Source organism: Rhipicephalus sanguineus, chromosome 4, assembly GCF_013339695.2.
Source record: "Rhipicephalus sanguineus isolate Rsan-2018 chromosome 4, BIME_Rsan_1.4, whole genome shotgun sequence".
Lineage (NCBI taxonomy): Eukaryota > Metazoa > Arthropoda > Arachnida > Ixodida > Ixodidae > Rhipicephalus > Rhipicephalus sanguineus.
In genome coordinates, this window is record NC_051179.1 from 165,098,636 (window position 1) to 165,114,942 (window position 16,307).

At 47.2% G+C, this 16,307-nt stretch overlaps 1 protein-coding gene across 1 annotated transcript; it reads right to left on the reverse strand.

The window, feature by feature from the left end:
* Positions 1-702: 702 nt before the first annotated feature.
* Positions 703-14,949, reverse strand: LOC119389108 (neprilysin-1-like). Its single transcript, XM_049415408.1, has 5 exons — positions 14,931-14,949; positions 14,503-14,700; positions 12,937-13,169; positions 8,531-8,659; positions 703-1,050 (listed from the first exon to the last, which is right to left on the reverse strand). The coding sequence occupies exons 1-5, from the start codon at positions 14,947-14,949 to the stop codon at positions 712-714; spliced, it is 918 nt and encodes a 305-aa protein (XP_049271365.1). The 3' UTR covers positions 703-711.
* Between the last annotated feature and the right edge of the window lie 1,358 nt (positions 14,950-16,307).

A 16,307-nucleotide genomic window follows, 5' to 3' on the forward strand; every position in this document is an offset into this window, starting at 1 on the left:
TCGCGGCCGACACTGCTTTTACGCATATAACGAAAGACGCCGCCGGCGCCGCCGCTGTCAGCGACACCGGAATCTGTACTAAACGAGCTCTTTGACACTCAAGGGTTAAAATAAGTCTGACGTCGCCGCTGCGTATAGGAACCCAAGAAGCGCGCTGCGCCTGTTATCTAGAAAGAAGGCCAACACTATTGCCAATGATTACTATAGACTTCCGGCGCCCAAAGCGTACGCACAGCTGCACATGAAGACGTTGACGCACTATTTGCAGCTACACCGCATTTTTCTCGCTTATAACCCAACCCTGTATATAACCCGCACCCGTAAGCACAAAACGCGGAAAAATAAAACTATAAAGAAATACGAAATTCCCGCATTTTGGCGTGAAGCCAACTTGCACACCGAAATTCGCACCGACAATACAGTAAGTTATTTATTAGTCCTATGTAGAATTCCATGATATATCGAACGAATTCCCCCTTTTTTGAGTTCGATATATGCTGGTTCGACTATTGTCATCGGCCTAATTCCAAATGCTTGTTCTCACAGATAATTCTCTGTAAGACCATTTTCTCGAAAAAGCTCAATCTGCCGGAATAGAGCGAACCTTCTCTATTGCATTTTCCATCAAACCGTTCGTATTTTGTCTAAAAGGAAAGCGTCGATGAACATGACTAAGAGATGGTAAAAACGCAAAGCGCGGTGTGCTCTTTACTACCAAAAAAAGCACTTCCCGGGCGGATTCATGGGTGTCCCTAGTGCGCAGCGAAAGGCGCTCGCGAATTCGTCCATGTTCATCAGTGGGACTATGCATCGCGAGCGGAATGGTGCGTATCGCTTTCCGGGCACGCTGTACTGGCTGCACCATTTCGCGCAGTTCATGACGAAGAACAGCTGCTCCGCTGACATGTCCAGGCCAGGTAGAGTGTAGCCCACGTCTTCTGGGACCAGCGAGGTAAAGGCCTTGTACGCAACACTGGTTCCCACCAAGTCGGCAAGGTTTTCAGAGTCCAGCGTGTCATCCAGCGCCTCCTGGCGGCGACTTAAGGAGAGCTGCAAACGACGGCCATGCTATGAACTACATGGCTTACGCAAATGCGGTTTTGAGTGAAACTACTAAGATCATACAACAGGCTTACAGAGTTGATTTACGGAAGTAACGGGGCACTTGCTCAATAGTTCTTCCGGCAGACCAAACTTTGCCTAGTGAGATAAAATTAGAAAATTTGCGTGCGGTTGTATTCCTATTTATTGCAGACGTGTAATCTACGCTAATACCGTGAGACTGGCGTAAGAAGCTTGACTGCTACATGCTATCGCTGTCTCTTCATGCAGTGCTTCTTTCGTTCGCAATCTCTTCAGTGCAAAATTCATGATATCTTTTGTTACCAATGTCAGCACAAACTTACAATTTTTTTCACACGCAGTTGCTTTCAAACCGCAGATGCACATTTATTTGGGAAGCGACAGTCATTGAGTGACATCTTTCCATAAAACAATGTCTTCACATTTATTCGCAAAGATAGTTGTCGATGACAGAGAATATGCCAAGTGTTTCATGAAATGTGTGCAAAATCCTCAAAAATCTGGAAAATGCGATATTTGCTCGCTGCCTTCCCAACAGCTTTTTGTGTAGTGGCAGGTATTAAGATGGTTTATTTGGAACAATATTTAAGAAAGTCCAATTAGTGAACGTTTTAACTAGTTGAGTTAGTAGATTACAAAGGTGCAGTTCCTTCGCGTTCGTTTACGTATGAGTGCCACGCGTGCTATAACTGCAAGCGCGGGCCACACACCCACAGAACGAAGTCGGCTGATGGTTAATATAACGACGCTAACTCATTCTGGAAGTCTCAGAGTAATATGGCTGTTGCGCTCTTCCGCATTTAGGTTTCGGTTTCGCCGCTGAATTTCCGTGAACTTCATTACTTCGCAATTATTACTAGAGGCCGCTTTTTCAAAATGTCTATGCTGCAATGGGTTCTTCGAATGAAGAACTTCAATACTCTCATCTGACATACCGCCTAACTCCACTAATTAAAAACTTCATTAATTTAACTTTCTTAATTACTGTCCTACACGATGTCTTTATACATTATAAGATGCCTGCGGCTACAGAAGAAATAATTGTGAAAGCATCGAGCAAATATCGCTTCTTCACTAATTAAATACTTCATAATTTAACTTTCTTAATTACGCTCCTACACGATGTCTTTATATATTATAAGCTGCCTGTGGCTACAGAAGGAATAATTGTGAAAGCATCGAGCAAATATCGCATTTCCCTGATTTTTGAGGATTTTGGACACATTTCTTGAAACACCGTGTATAGAAAATATTGCTGATGTCCCTAATCCCGTTAATCGGGACGGCAATCGCCGGGCGGATTCTAAGGGCTGGCGTCAAGGCCCTCCGAAAACGCACCACGAAAGCGCGGACAATTTAGAGTTGGTCCTTTGGCGCGCCAGCGAACGCCGGTTGTGGTCCAAAGACCGAGTCAGAGCCGAGAGTCGATAACACAAACGAAAACGAAATATATTCTCGGTTGAGGCAATACAAATAACACAAACACGTGCACACTCGGCTGGTACCAGTTACAACTTCACAATATAACTCAGATGGTGTTTACACAACGGGAGCTAAACAAACAGATCACACGCAACCAATGCAATCACATGCATTAAACTATTCGATGACCGTTAAAGTCCTGAATAGATAGTGGCGTATCCAGTCCACAATACTTGGACGGTAAACGAATGCTTCTCTTCAAGGAAACACTCACGCCAGCTCCAGCGTTGATCGTCGTAGCTCGACCGTCGTCGTGACTTGTCACGGCTCACACGGCGTCGTCATCGGATTCTTCCAGATCCACGAGCGATTGACCGCACACCATCATAAACACGTCTTCTTTGGCTAACGGAGCCACACTTAGCGTAACTTCACCATCACCGGGCCATTCCTTCACTCACTGACTTGCCGACTCCCTTCACTGACTGCACTGCCTGCACTGACTGACTGGCCTCGTCGTTTGCACGCTTTTATCCCTTCTTCCCCGGTTTCTAGAAGCGTCGGGATGTTTCTTCTGCGTGCAGTACAGCTAAGCCTGGGGAAAGGGCGAGAGTTTTCTCGTATGTTCGAATCGCGACGGCATCGCTCGCGGATGCGTCACCCTCTCCTTCTAGAAAGATCCAGGCCTTGCCAGGCGTTCGATCGTGTTTACGGCGTCTGGCTCGAGTGGGTGAGGAGGATGCGGCGCGCCGGCGTCTTTTGATGCTTGTTTTTCGTCTTTCGCGCTTCTTGGGCGCGCGATTCGCGCCGTTCTGTCTCGTAGCAGTTTGAAAGCGGCCTCGCGCGCGCTTTATAACGCGATCGTTTGTGACACTGCCCCCCACTTCAAGAATATTATCACATAATATTCAAACAACACAAACGAGCGCGCACATACACATCCAAAAATGTCCCACATACAGAGTCCATAACTCAGTCCACACACAATGCGCGTCACATTCATAATAGAACTCTGAATACAATTCACAGGGCATTTCAATGTCGAAATATAAACCCAAGTACATAAGTACAAAACGCCATCATACAATTCATATAAACAGTGCGAACGCTCAAAACAAAGCTCTTCAATTATAATGCATATACAATTATATCAATAGCATTGTACACATAAAATAACGCAAGTAACACTTGGGCTTACTGGCCATACACACTTCCCGCAGGGTATAAACACAACACATTCAAACTCAAAACACTTCAATTCCAACGCCCTGTCCTGTTCAAACAGACTCGCGCTTGCGCCCCTTCTTTCGGTGCTCGCTCGCTCTCTTTTTGTTTCTCTTCTTTTTCTTGCGAGCCGTTCCATTTGACGGTGCCGGAGGGGGCGTCTCTGCTGCCGTCGACACATTCGACACCGGCAAGGCGTGGTCGCGTTCGTTAGAACGTTCGCGGTGCTTCGCCGACTTCTGCGCGTCGTGGTGTTTTGATTGGAGGACCACCTTCGTCATCTTTTGAGCCGCAGATGATGGTGGTCGCTCAGTTGCAATGTCACCTGCTCGGCGCGTCTTCACTGGCGGTACAGCGACCGTTGGTGTTCCATCGTTGCCATTCTCTGACGCCTCGGCATGAATTGGAGCTCGGGCGACATCCTTCATGAGATTCCCTTCCGCGCTTCCTTTTTGTCGCGGTTCCCGAACTGACGAGGGCTCCATCTTCGGGGCTTCTCCCAAACGTTCAGGATCGTATGGCCCTCGAGCTCCGTCGATGTTTCCCACGATTAGGTCAAACAGGGGGTTATCCATGCACAGGGCAGTAACTCTCCCGCTGAAGTAAGGGGTCTCAACTTCAATCTTGGCTTCGGGAAGCATTCGAATGGAACTATCAAGCAGGCAAACCGGTTGGTTTTTGCCTGTGAAGTCACTCTCTCGGACCAATCTCTTTCGTACGATAACAGTGGTGCACCCACTATCTCTTAGTACTGTGACTTCCTTTCCACCAACTTTCCCCTTAACTGTCGGCATTTCTTTCTGTGTATCTGTTGTCACCGCAGCACCAATGAAATCTATCTTCCTGCTTTTCACATCGGCTAATTCATCTTTGACTGCTTCTGTTTCCACTTTTGGCGGGGCATACGCACAAGCTGCTTGGTGGGCTTTGCTCACATCGCTTCGACATGCGTCGGCTTTGTGCCCAGTCTGACCACATTTAAAACACTTCATCACATTGGGGCGTGAGAAGTTGGTCCGACAGCTGTTAGCGCGATGACCCACGCGGTTACACAGAAAGCATCGCGGAACACTCTCCGGTGCACGCTTGTTTTCTTCAGGTGCCGATTTCTTCAAATCTGTAGGAACCTCCTTTTTTACTTTGGCCAGATTCGTGCCACCTTGCGCTTCCAAGAATTGATCGGCCAACTCAAGCATGTCGTCAAGCGATTTAGCTTTCCTCTCTTTCAGATACAGCGACAGGCTCGGGTGGCAACTGGTGAGAAATTGCTCTCTGATTAAAAGCTCTCTAAGTTCACCGTACTCCTGTGCCGTCTCTGAAAGTTCGATCCACCTGTCAAAATAATGGCTGAGCCGCGCGGCATACTGCGTTGCCGTCTCGCCATCAGCTGGCCTTCCCGTACGGAACCGATCTCGGAAGCCTTCCACGGTGAATCGAAATCGCTTCAGCAAAGCAGCTTTTACTTTCGTGTAATTAGCTGCATCGGTAGGTGTCAGCCTACCGTACACACTGAGCGCTTCGCCACTCAAACAAGTGCTCAAAGCTGTTGCCCATTGCTGCTCCGGCCAATTTTGGCTTCTAGCTATCGTCTCAAACCTGTGCAGGTATGCATCAAGGTCATCTTTCCTCTCATCAAACGCCACAAGCAGTTTGCTTGGGTTCAAACGGAAGCTATGATCTTCCCTTTCGCTGCTCTCCACTCTAGCCTGGACGGGAGTCTCTGTGCGCTGCTGCAAACGGAGCCGTTCGATTTCCAATTCGTGCTGCCGTTGCCTTTCTCTCTCAGCCATCTCAGCTTGCATCTGTCTCTCTTGCGCCTCTCTTTCTTCCTTCAACTGTCGCTCCTTCGCCTCTCGCTCTTCTTTCTCCCTCTCAGCTGCCAACCTCACTCTCTCCAGCTCTGCTGCTCTCTCTTCCTTGGCCCTTTCAACCGCCAACTTCTCTCTTTCAAGCGCCTCCTTTTCCTTTTGGCTCACCCACTTTCGTAGTTCGGCCCCAGAAAGACCCATCTTCTCACCAAGGGCAACTAACTTCTCAAGATCCATGATGCCCGTCAACAAAACCTAGCCGCGTGCACAAAATATCTGCCTAACTTCGAGTACCAAACACTCTCTGCACACAGGTTAGCGAGAACGCGGTGCAACACACAAAAATCGTTCGCAAGCACTATCAACGTCTCAAGGCTCTTTCTCCCTACTTTGGACACACTTTTGCACCAAAAGGTCCTGTGTCGCGGACGCCAGTATAATTGTCCCTAATCCCGTTAATCGGGACGGCAATCGCCGGGCGGATTCTAAGGGCTGGCGTCAAGGCCCTCCGAAAACGCACCACGAAAGCGCGGACAATTTAGAGTTGGTCCTTTGGCGCGCCAGCGAACGCCGGTTGTGGTCCAAAGACCGAGTCAGAGCCGAGAGTCGATAACACAAACGAAAACGAAATATATTCTCGGTTGAGGCAATACAAATAACACAAACACGTGCACACTCGGCTGGTACCAGTTACAACTTCACAATATAACTCAGATGGTGTTTACACAACGGGAGCTAAACAAACAGATCACACGCAACCAATGCAATCACATGCATTAAACTATTCGATGACCGTTAAAGTCCTGAATAGATAGTGGCGTATCCAGTCCACAATACTTGGACGGTAAACGAATGCTTCTCTTCAAGGAAACACTCACGCCAGCTCCAGCGTTGATCGTCGTAGCTCGACCGTCGTCGTGACTTGTCACGGCTCACACGGCGTCGTCATCGGATTCTTCCAGATCCACGAGCGATTGACCGCACACCATCATAAACACGTCTTCTTTGGCTAACGGAGCCACACTTAGCGTAACTTCACCATCACCGGGCCATTCCTTCACTCACTGACTTGCCGACTCCCTTCACTGACTGCACTGCCTGCACTGACTGACTGGCCTCGTCGTTTGCACGCTTTTATCCCTTCTTCCCCGGTTTCTAGAAGCGTCGGGATGTTTCTTCTGCGTGCAGTACAGCTAAGCCTGGGGAAAGGGCGAGAGTTTTCTCGTATGTTCGAATCGCGACGGCATCGCTCGCGGATGCGTCACCCTCTCCTTCTAGAAAGATCCAGGCCTTGCCAGGCGTTCGATCGTGTTTACGGCGTCTGGCTCGAGTGGGTGAGGAGGATGCGGCGCGCCGGCGTCTTTTGATGCTTGTTTTTCGTCTTTCGCGCTTCTTGGGCGCGCGATTCGCGCCGTTCTGTCTCGTAGCAGTTTGAAAGCGGCCTCGCGCGCGCTTTATAACGCGATCGTTTGTGACAGCTGACAACACAATATCTGAATTTATATTGATGGAATCCGACGTCAACTTGTTCAATTTTTCAGAAACATTGGCTGGTGCGCTGGACTTTTGATTATTCAATGAATACTTTATTGATTAATTTCAAACTCTTTATTTCAATTCCCGTTCAATTAAGACCTGCAAGTTTTAGATGCGTTTTCTTTGTTTAGTTGTTTCTCTTTTCTCGGTGTTTATTACGTTCAGAGATCAGGCATTGAACATGACAGTAATACGCTGTTGCTCAGTTTGGATGGATTACACAAGTCGGCGGTGCAACTGCTTTTTTTTCGGAATCTGCAGACTGGACGCCTCCGTGTTGGCTTTGGACATTACATGAAAAAATGAAGCCCTCTAATTCTCTTTGATAAAGCATGTATCAAATAAGCAATTGAAATCCTAATTAGCGGATACCTGGAAGGAATCACGCAAGTGCATATTGACTAGTAACAAAATTTGTGTTCTATCATTGTGTAAATTATTTTCCTGGTTGGCATTCTGAAGACAACACGCATCAGATAAGGACGTAGATGAATATGTGGCATTTTTAACAGAAGACATTCATAGGTCTGTGGTTGATCGTACTAACAAAACTTGCATTCTATGTAACAGTTATCAATTGCCATATGGCTCAAGCAAACAAGTAGACGCACATACCCTGAAAAACTATAGCGATTGTCCACAGCAGTGGGCTGCCGCGCTTAGTGTTACCTTTAACGCGCGAGTTTTTACCATTGGCTAGCCAGAGGGGGCCGTGGGGGTTGCGGTAGTTGAATCGCATCCACTTCCCCCCCCCCCCCCCCGCTCTACTTACATCTTCTATGTTACCGTTCAATGACTCTTATAATATACCGCTACCATTAAAATCGGTCAACACCTTACGCAACATTGAAAGGAGCACCGCGGCTTGCGACGAATGGCGCCATCCACCTGGTGAGTGTGTCCTGCAGAGACGAGTGACTGGCAATACTAAGTGCCACCGACATCTCTCATGTCTTTACGCGAAGTGTCTTTAGGCGCAGGGTGTGTAGAAAAAACGGTGAAATGTCGCGCATGCGTATGGCATGGATCTCCTTCGTGAGGGCACCAGACGCACGCTCCACGTGCAGCTTTTCGGGGAAGGTTCTTCTGTCCTTTGGCCAGCAGGAAGATCTTCTCTACTGACAATAGTTTTTAAACACTAGGGCATTTTGTAAGACGCGGGATCATCGGCTAGTTCCTTTTACAGACACGCAGCATACAGAACACACAGCTGCCTCCGGACATGTGTGTTGGTATGAATTGCACACCTAGGGTGCCCATACTTGTGAAGTTAGATATGCTTTGTGTTACATGCATTTAATGCTGGGGAGCGTTCGCTTTCAAACGCCCGCACTCTGAGGCAATTTTTGTGCTTGTGTGTGCGGGTGTGCGTGTATGTGCGTGTGTGTGTGCTAGTGTGTGTATGCGTGTGTGTATAAGCAGCGTGTGCGTGGTGAAATTTACGCATGTCTACTCACGACAGACTTATGTGATTTCCGCAGGCAGTGGACTCTTTCAGTGTAGTTTTTTAGAAACTCCTTCGTGGCCCATGGTTCGTCCTCTATGCCTCGTACGCCCAAAGAGTGCATCATCTCGTGTGCTATTATCTGCAACGAAAAGTGCATCACAATAAAAACAAAGAACGACGCAGACACGCCAGTGAAGCAAGTTAAGCAGTTTTTGAACAGACGTCGTCTTAGGTTACACTTCTGTGCATTATTGCGTAAGAGAGAACACGATCGAGCTTTTTTTTTCGAACAAATCAAAGGACTTATGATGATTAATATGTCTTTCTGGCAAAAGAGCAGCTCTCGCCTAAAAGCCTGCACACCGTCATAAAGAAGTTGCTATATGTGCGTTGCACATGTAACGAAGCAGTAAAGAAGTGCAAAATAAGTCGTAACATTGGTTCAAGCCTAATACGTAGTGAAAATGTGATGGTGCCATTGGAGGTGTTTATTGTATGTAAATAACTATATACGGAGAGGTACGTTATAAAAGTGGCCGACTGGGCTAGTTGGTTGTGCATACTTAATGTTAACGGCACGAAAATAACACATGGCGGACAGGGAAAAGACGGGACTGTCCCGTCTTTTCTCTGTCCGCCGTGTGTTATTTTCGCGCTGTTAACCTTAAGGAGAGGTACGATAAGCTAAATCAGTTCTCGTACGAACAATTTGGGCGCATACTAAGAGCCTTCCGGTGGCGTAAAAGAAGAGAATCGCGGTACATGCTACATGATCCAACCGCCGATGTACTGTACAACTCGGGAAGTTTCGCCCATAGACGTTCTGCACCATGAAAGCATATATGGCAAGATTGCAATGTACAAATCGTCGGCGTCTCCTGAGCAACCCGGCAAGAAGCATCTCTGGTGTATTCGCACTTTCAATACTCGGTATTAAAAGGCGTGAAGTGAACGCAAATGACTCTTTTTCATCTTTTGCCTTCCGCGCGCTACCAAAGCTCTGTGGACAATGAGGATTTCACCCATTTGCCAGAAGCAAAATGTTTATTACTGGCTATCAATAACTCTGTGCTTTTTATATGTTTCGAATGTGCCGGAATTGTGTTCCTTCACATTACGGATTCTTCTAGTTGCGGGGGTGGTAGCAGTAGGGACGCAGTAGAAATTGGAGAATATAGGACGGTGTGCATACGTGAGGTGAGGCGCATGACGTAGTAGGTGGTCGACGGAATGCTGGCGGGAGCTTCTGGCTTGGCAAGCGAAGCTGACTTGGTGGAACTGCAGACCTGCGGTGGTCTCCCACACAGTTCTGTTTGTTTTACCTTTCCGGAAATTTCACCACGTAGAAAGGAGCAAGGCATCTAGGCAGAACGCCGCGCCGAGCCGCCAGGTCACTGCCACTTGCGCTGCGCGGCATGGTTGCCCTAAAGGGGCCCTGCAACACCTTTCTTAGTTATATTGCAATAGTCTCGTTACTGACGTATGACTCTTCACGAGTCATATGCCGGAAAAATTTTTCGAATCCGTCAAGTCTAAGTGGTGTTACCAAATTATAGAGATCACGTTCCGCAGCTTTCTCTCTCGACCCAACGCCGCGAGCGCGCGGAAAGCTGCGCGGGGCGTGAAGGGAGGGAGGGCGGAGGTGCGAGGAGGCGCAGAAGAGTTACGTCAGTGCCGGCGGCACTTTTGTTTCTTCATTTTTTTCTCTCTGGCGTCTCGGCGCAACCACGTGATCTGTGGCGCCACTTCCGGTCGGCTTGCGTGGTCGTTGTCGAGCGAAGCCCATCGCAGCGTGTATCGCGCGTGCTTGAAAACTGGGAGTCGGTTTGGTAATGTTGGGTGTGCACCTCGAACTGCCGTAGTGTTTCCATCGCTCTGCCAACCATGGACGAAAACCTGCGTGCGCGTTTGGAACGAATTACAGCTGAGATGGGTTTCGACCCACACTCCGATACACCACCTCGTCGCACTGCTCGCGCTTGAATCGTATTCAACACGGCAGAGCTGCGTGCACCCTTCTCCCAGTGGCGGTACATCGATGCTGTTTGCTCTTCGAATGCGGGCGCACAGCGAGTGCGGGCTGACAACAAATAACTAAACACTAGAAGAAAGGACCATGGGGCATCGGGCCGGCGCGGACCCATCCCCCGGCTGTCTGCAGCCACCGTGAAAATACGAGTCTGCTTGGTTGCTGTGTCGCGGTTTCTCGGGAACGTGATACTACGGGGAGGATACGCCGAGGTACGGCTCGATGACATACTGAACAGACAGCGAACGGGACTCTGGCCATACAGTGAACACAGGTATCCTAAACTAGCCGGCGCCAGCATTGTTATCGGAGAAATGCTGCACCGCTGCTTCGGTCGGTCGTGAGAACGTGCCGACGATGCAGTTTCCAGCTGACGAGGCAACACTCGAACGGCTGCCACTCTCAACGGCAACCGGCGATGGTCAAAACTACAGAAATATTCACGATTTCGGCACCGCACATTGTGAAGAAAACGCAACCACGCAACTACGAGCAGACGAGCTGTCGGTGAGACCGGAAGTGCTAATATTAATGTTTGTTCGGTGTTTTAACGGCATAACACAATATAAACATACATATTATCTACTTATTGAACTCAAAATTAACAAAGAAGGTAATAATGAGGGTGTTATCGTGATTATAACATCAGCCAATGGTGGAAGTGCCGACAATCGCGTCATATATTGCGGACTAATACATCATTTGTCGAGAGAAGAGGGACCGATTTTCAGCTGGCTTTGAGAATTTATTGTAAATTCCAGGCCCCTCGCTTCGCTATAATATTTGGCTCGCGTGTTCTTGGGAGCCTCGACTACCGGTTGGCTGCGCTTTTTTGCCCTGCTCAAAAAGTGTTGCAGGGCCCCTTTAATGTGCAGAACTAGGAGAACATACGAGGCCAGAAATGCTCTCAAGCAGGCATTTTAGCCCCTCGTAGGGACGTCGTGGAAGAGTAGAAACAAAACAACGCTATTCAAGACATGGGGTGAAGAAGGAGAGGGCCTGAATACTATTACAGGAATTCCAGCAAGTTGTCGAAGCAAGTCATCGCATTGATCTGCATCACATCTTGTGTCCAGGATTTCCGCACAGCGTGGGACGCTGTTGCGGTTGCGTACAACCGGGGTGTGTGGCCATTTCGAAACTTTTGTCGTTTCCCAATTTGACATCCGTCAACACCAGTTCCATCAACCGTGCCATGTAAACATGAATACCCGCTGTGTTCTGCCCCTCCCCTCCCCCCCGCACCAACGTCCCATGCTCTGTACTTGCCAGTCTGCCTAGTTTATTTGCATTTATTGATTTTGGCACTTTATCAAAAGTCACGCACCAGTTACCTTTTTCTCTACTGGCCTAATCCAGGTTGCTAAGCGCAAACAGTGCTGCCCTAGAAACCAGTTTTTATGGTTACGAAGACAAATCTCAGTTTCCAAACACTGGGTTGGCGTCGTTCTCTGGTAAACAATGCTCGTTTCAGACAATCCACAGTATTGAATATCGCACCCGCCTTAAGAAACGCTTTGCATACAGCTTTTTTCCTTAAGGAATTAATCAACTAAGTTAAATATTGAACTCTTGAGTGAAATCGACATCGACCATTTTTTTAGTGTCATCAGGCTTGTCCATCATGGCAGTGATTGATTGGTTGCCTGTGTTTGTCTTGGCGTTTCACGGTAGAAAGAGTAGTTTCTTATGTTGGAGCGTTGAAATTCCCATCTCAACGTGCATTATAGCACAGTCATATTCAAGCAATAAAAGAACGTTGTTGTTTGCGGGCGTGTATTGCGCAAATGCGGGGCCTTGTATTATGATGACAATTTTATCTTAAATTGTCGTCAATCTTCTCACAGGCTGTATTTCAAAACGGTTTTGGCGCACTTGCTTTAGTGGTTCCAATTCTGTGTTCTGTTGCTGCTTCACTCCTACAGTGTTGAATAATCTACTATCAACATGAATAATTCCCCTGATGTAGAGCAACCTTGATACTTGACAATGAAAAAAAGAATCTGGAGGCAATCCTAATCGTTTATGTATGGTTGTGGTAGCGGTACTCGAAGTAGATCTCAGAGGCAACGTAGACAGAAGCACGTGGTTGAAATCCACACCGCCAGGTGCCGCAATGATCCCAGCTTCTTGCAATATCTCAATAAACTCAATCACTTATTTTCATTATTATTATGACGTTTATTGAAAGCTTATCTGAAATAATGTTTTGCTCCGATATGATATGTATCTGATATAACCGTAAAGTCGAACCAGAACTATCGATTTCTAGTTTGCATAAGACGTTTTGTAAATGTTCAAAAAGCCGCCTGTGCTTGACTGGATGCGCTTAGGAAAGAAAGAAGAATGTTACTCGATACTTCTGTCACTAACGAGTGTGCACTCACCATTCCGAGTCCCCCATAGTTCATTGCTATGGGCCCGTCGGGATACATAAGTGGTTGGTGTATTAAGGCTGTTGGTATAATCACAATATTGAAGTTGTTGAAGTAACGAGCCGTAACTTCTTCCTCGTCGTACAGCGGAGTCTCCTGGTCGCTCCAAACATAGTGAGCGGATATGGACAATGCCTTTATCCACGAAGGAAAAAGCCGGTCCACTGGTACGTCGCCGAGAGGTCCTGCGGCAGGCAGTAAACAATTTGCTTTTACTCTAATTTCATTCACTTGATACGTAATACTTGACATAGAACAAGCCCTGATAGGCTTCAGAATAAAAATACGATCGCAGACAAAGATGAATTCGCAATCCTCGTAACAACAAAATACCAAAAGTTCGGCACATTATTAGAATAGGCTTTCTTTGTGTAGGAAAAACACTCGCACGGGCAGTTCAGCAGATTTGCCTCTGCCTGTTGGGGAACACTTCATGTGCACTTAAATTTTGGTATGCCTAAAAAGCACGGCTGTAGAAAGAAGCCGGAATGGGTGTGGGAGAGCCTACGCTACCGTTTGCATGTAGCAACAAAGTCAAAACACGACTAAGTGGATTGGGGATACCTATGAACTTTCAGTGATCGTGGGTTCCGTAAATGGCATTAACCTATGACGTGTCTTGAAGAAAACTGTTATGAATGTTCGGTGCTTTTGCATAGCCTCCGCACCAAATTCGCTCTGCCGCCTTTGGTTGAGTTGTTTTGAAATATGAGGCAGTCATAGCTGCGGGAGTAAACATGCGATTCCGCGCCTCACGGTGGCGCAATTAGATGACACACTTTTCAGGCAGGAGAAAAATGAGGAAACCCACCTTTAAACGAGTTAATGGTGAAAAACGACGCCATCATGGTAAAAGCTAACCGCTTCCACAAGAGTATACTTGGAAAAAGAAAGGCTTGGCAGAGATGTACTAATTCAGACTAAGATATCTCGCTCACATTAACCTCCATTTTTTTGTGGATCCATAATTGCAATTTGAGATATCCTCCCGGCAAAGCGAATCCGACATCGTTTACAGAATAGAAGAGATTTAATTCTGCGTAAAGGAATTATATACGCAACAGGAATTACGTATTTAATAAATACCCAGTTCTGTTTCACAGCTGTACAAATATTTAAAAAACCGGAAGTGCTCCATCGGACATGCTTGGAACAGAAACAAGAGCGTCACTTCAATTAATGGTGCAAATGTTAAGACAGGAACGTAGAAGACACGTAAGACACGTGCGCTTGTCCGTGTCTTACTTTTCTTCTACGTTCCTGTCTTAACAACTGCGCCATCAATTGAAGTTCAGCTATGCACCGACTAGCCCGACAGCAAACGTTATTAAGAGCGTCACTAATTCCTTTTTCACGGTCTACTTCACCGAAATTTTTCGCGCCCACCTTTCAGTTGCCTAAATAGGGCCGCTTCATTGAAACCGTTCGTGAGCTCTTGGCAGGAACATTCTAAAATCTCTTGCTGTTCTGATATCTGCTTTCACATATTGAAGAGTGTAAAATATGGTGAATACTGACTGAAGTGGTTCTCGATGAACGCGACGTCTAGTCGCCGTCCAGGACTTCCCACGTTCACCACTATGTCATCCAGCTTTTGGATTGCACCTGCGAAAGACTTCGAGCCGACCCATGAGGAGTTGAGTATTACTTTCATGAACGTATTGCGGATGTGGGACACCATGCGCTCGGTCTGGCCCACCAAGTCCAGGGCACCCACTGTTCAGTAAATAAAGAAAAATGCCACAGGAGTTTCTTACGAAAAATCTCACGCAATGTAGTGCAACTTGTTTCGAAAGTGACATTCAGGCTACACACAACAAGAAACGCCACGGCCCCAATAATGCAAATATTGCAGCCGTATGCTGCTGCCTCTAGCACATCGTCAGTTATATCAGAATGGGCGCATTTTGGGAATAGCCGTGACACGGCGGCCGTGGCAGCCTCACCACAAGCACAAGCCTCCATGTGCCATCTCCTCTAAAAGTCGCACAATTCGATAATCTTGGATAAATGTTTGCAGAGGCTGTTTGCCGCATGTCCATTCTAGAGTAAGAAAAGTAGGCATATATGAATGTGCATAGTTTTTGCGTGCCAACTAATGCTTCACGCGCTCATATATTTCCATTCCGTTAAGGTTTCTATATTTTCCGCGTTCGACTCCCGAATGGATCGGGTCGTCCTTCAGCAGTGCCTTTGACCGTACTTTCTACACGTTTAGCTCTCTGGTAGTGCATGAACTACAGATGCTTTGTGTGTCCTGTACCTTTTCAGTTACCGTGACGGATGAAGGTGTTTTGTTGTCTCTCCTGAACTTTAACAGCAGCGCAGTGTTGAATATCTTACTCTGCATTCATGTCTGTGCTTGCTCCAAATGGCCAGTGCTGTCTAGAGCCAGACATAATTGTGGGCATTCCTTGCTAACAATAATAAATGAACTTGTTTATCGTATATTTTGTAGGACTCCCGCCGACGACACCTGCCTACGTCATGCAAAGTATTCACAGCTTTCGTTACATATCTTCGAGAAAACACTTAGGCTATTTCTGAAATTGACACCCCCTTTTGAAATTACTACATTAGATTACATTTCCGCCTAACAATAAAAATATTGCAGCAGATTATTTGTGCAACAAAAAACATCAATTTATAATTTAACAAAAATATCGTCTCAGCTTTTCAGCTAGCGTGACCGCCAAGTTTTATTCCGGTGTTAACACTTTACCGCTCGAAGCATGTAGTTGGGTTGTGTTATGATCGGCTTTCCCGGATTGGTGCCCCTTGGCTACTGGGAATGATTTGACGGCGTCTGCCCTGCTTAATTCGTCGTCAACGTTCCCCGCGTTGACGACGGCTAGAAAGCCGGTCGCCTGCCGCCGTTGCCGAGAGCCTGCATGGTATCCTTTCGATCGGCTGCCGAAAGCCGAAAAATGTTCTCTCTTTGGTGGACAGCAGCGACATTCAGGAAGTGTTAAACGCAGCTGATCCACAAGTTGATAGCCTCGTGGAGATTGAGGGATCGTTCGGACTGCCCATGACGGAGGCTGCCGTGTCACAAAACCTGCCCAACCATAATCCCTCTTTGAATGAATGGCATAAGCTTTTGAGAAAGAAGGGTCTTTGTTTTATTAACCATACGGTTGAACCTCTGACGCGTCCGACAGTATTTAAATCCGCTCCTCATAAGCGCAGCGCGATTAAGGAAGAGTTAAACACTACTGATCCACAAGTCAATAGCCACGGCGAATGCGCTGGCGACGAACTATTCAAGTCACTGGGGGCCCCTCTAAAGAGGCTTAAGGAAAAGCAGGAGTGCAGCTTAGTGT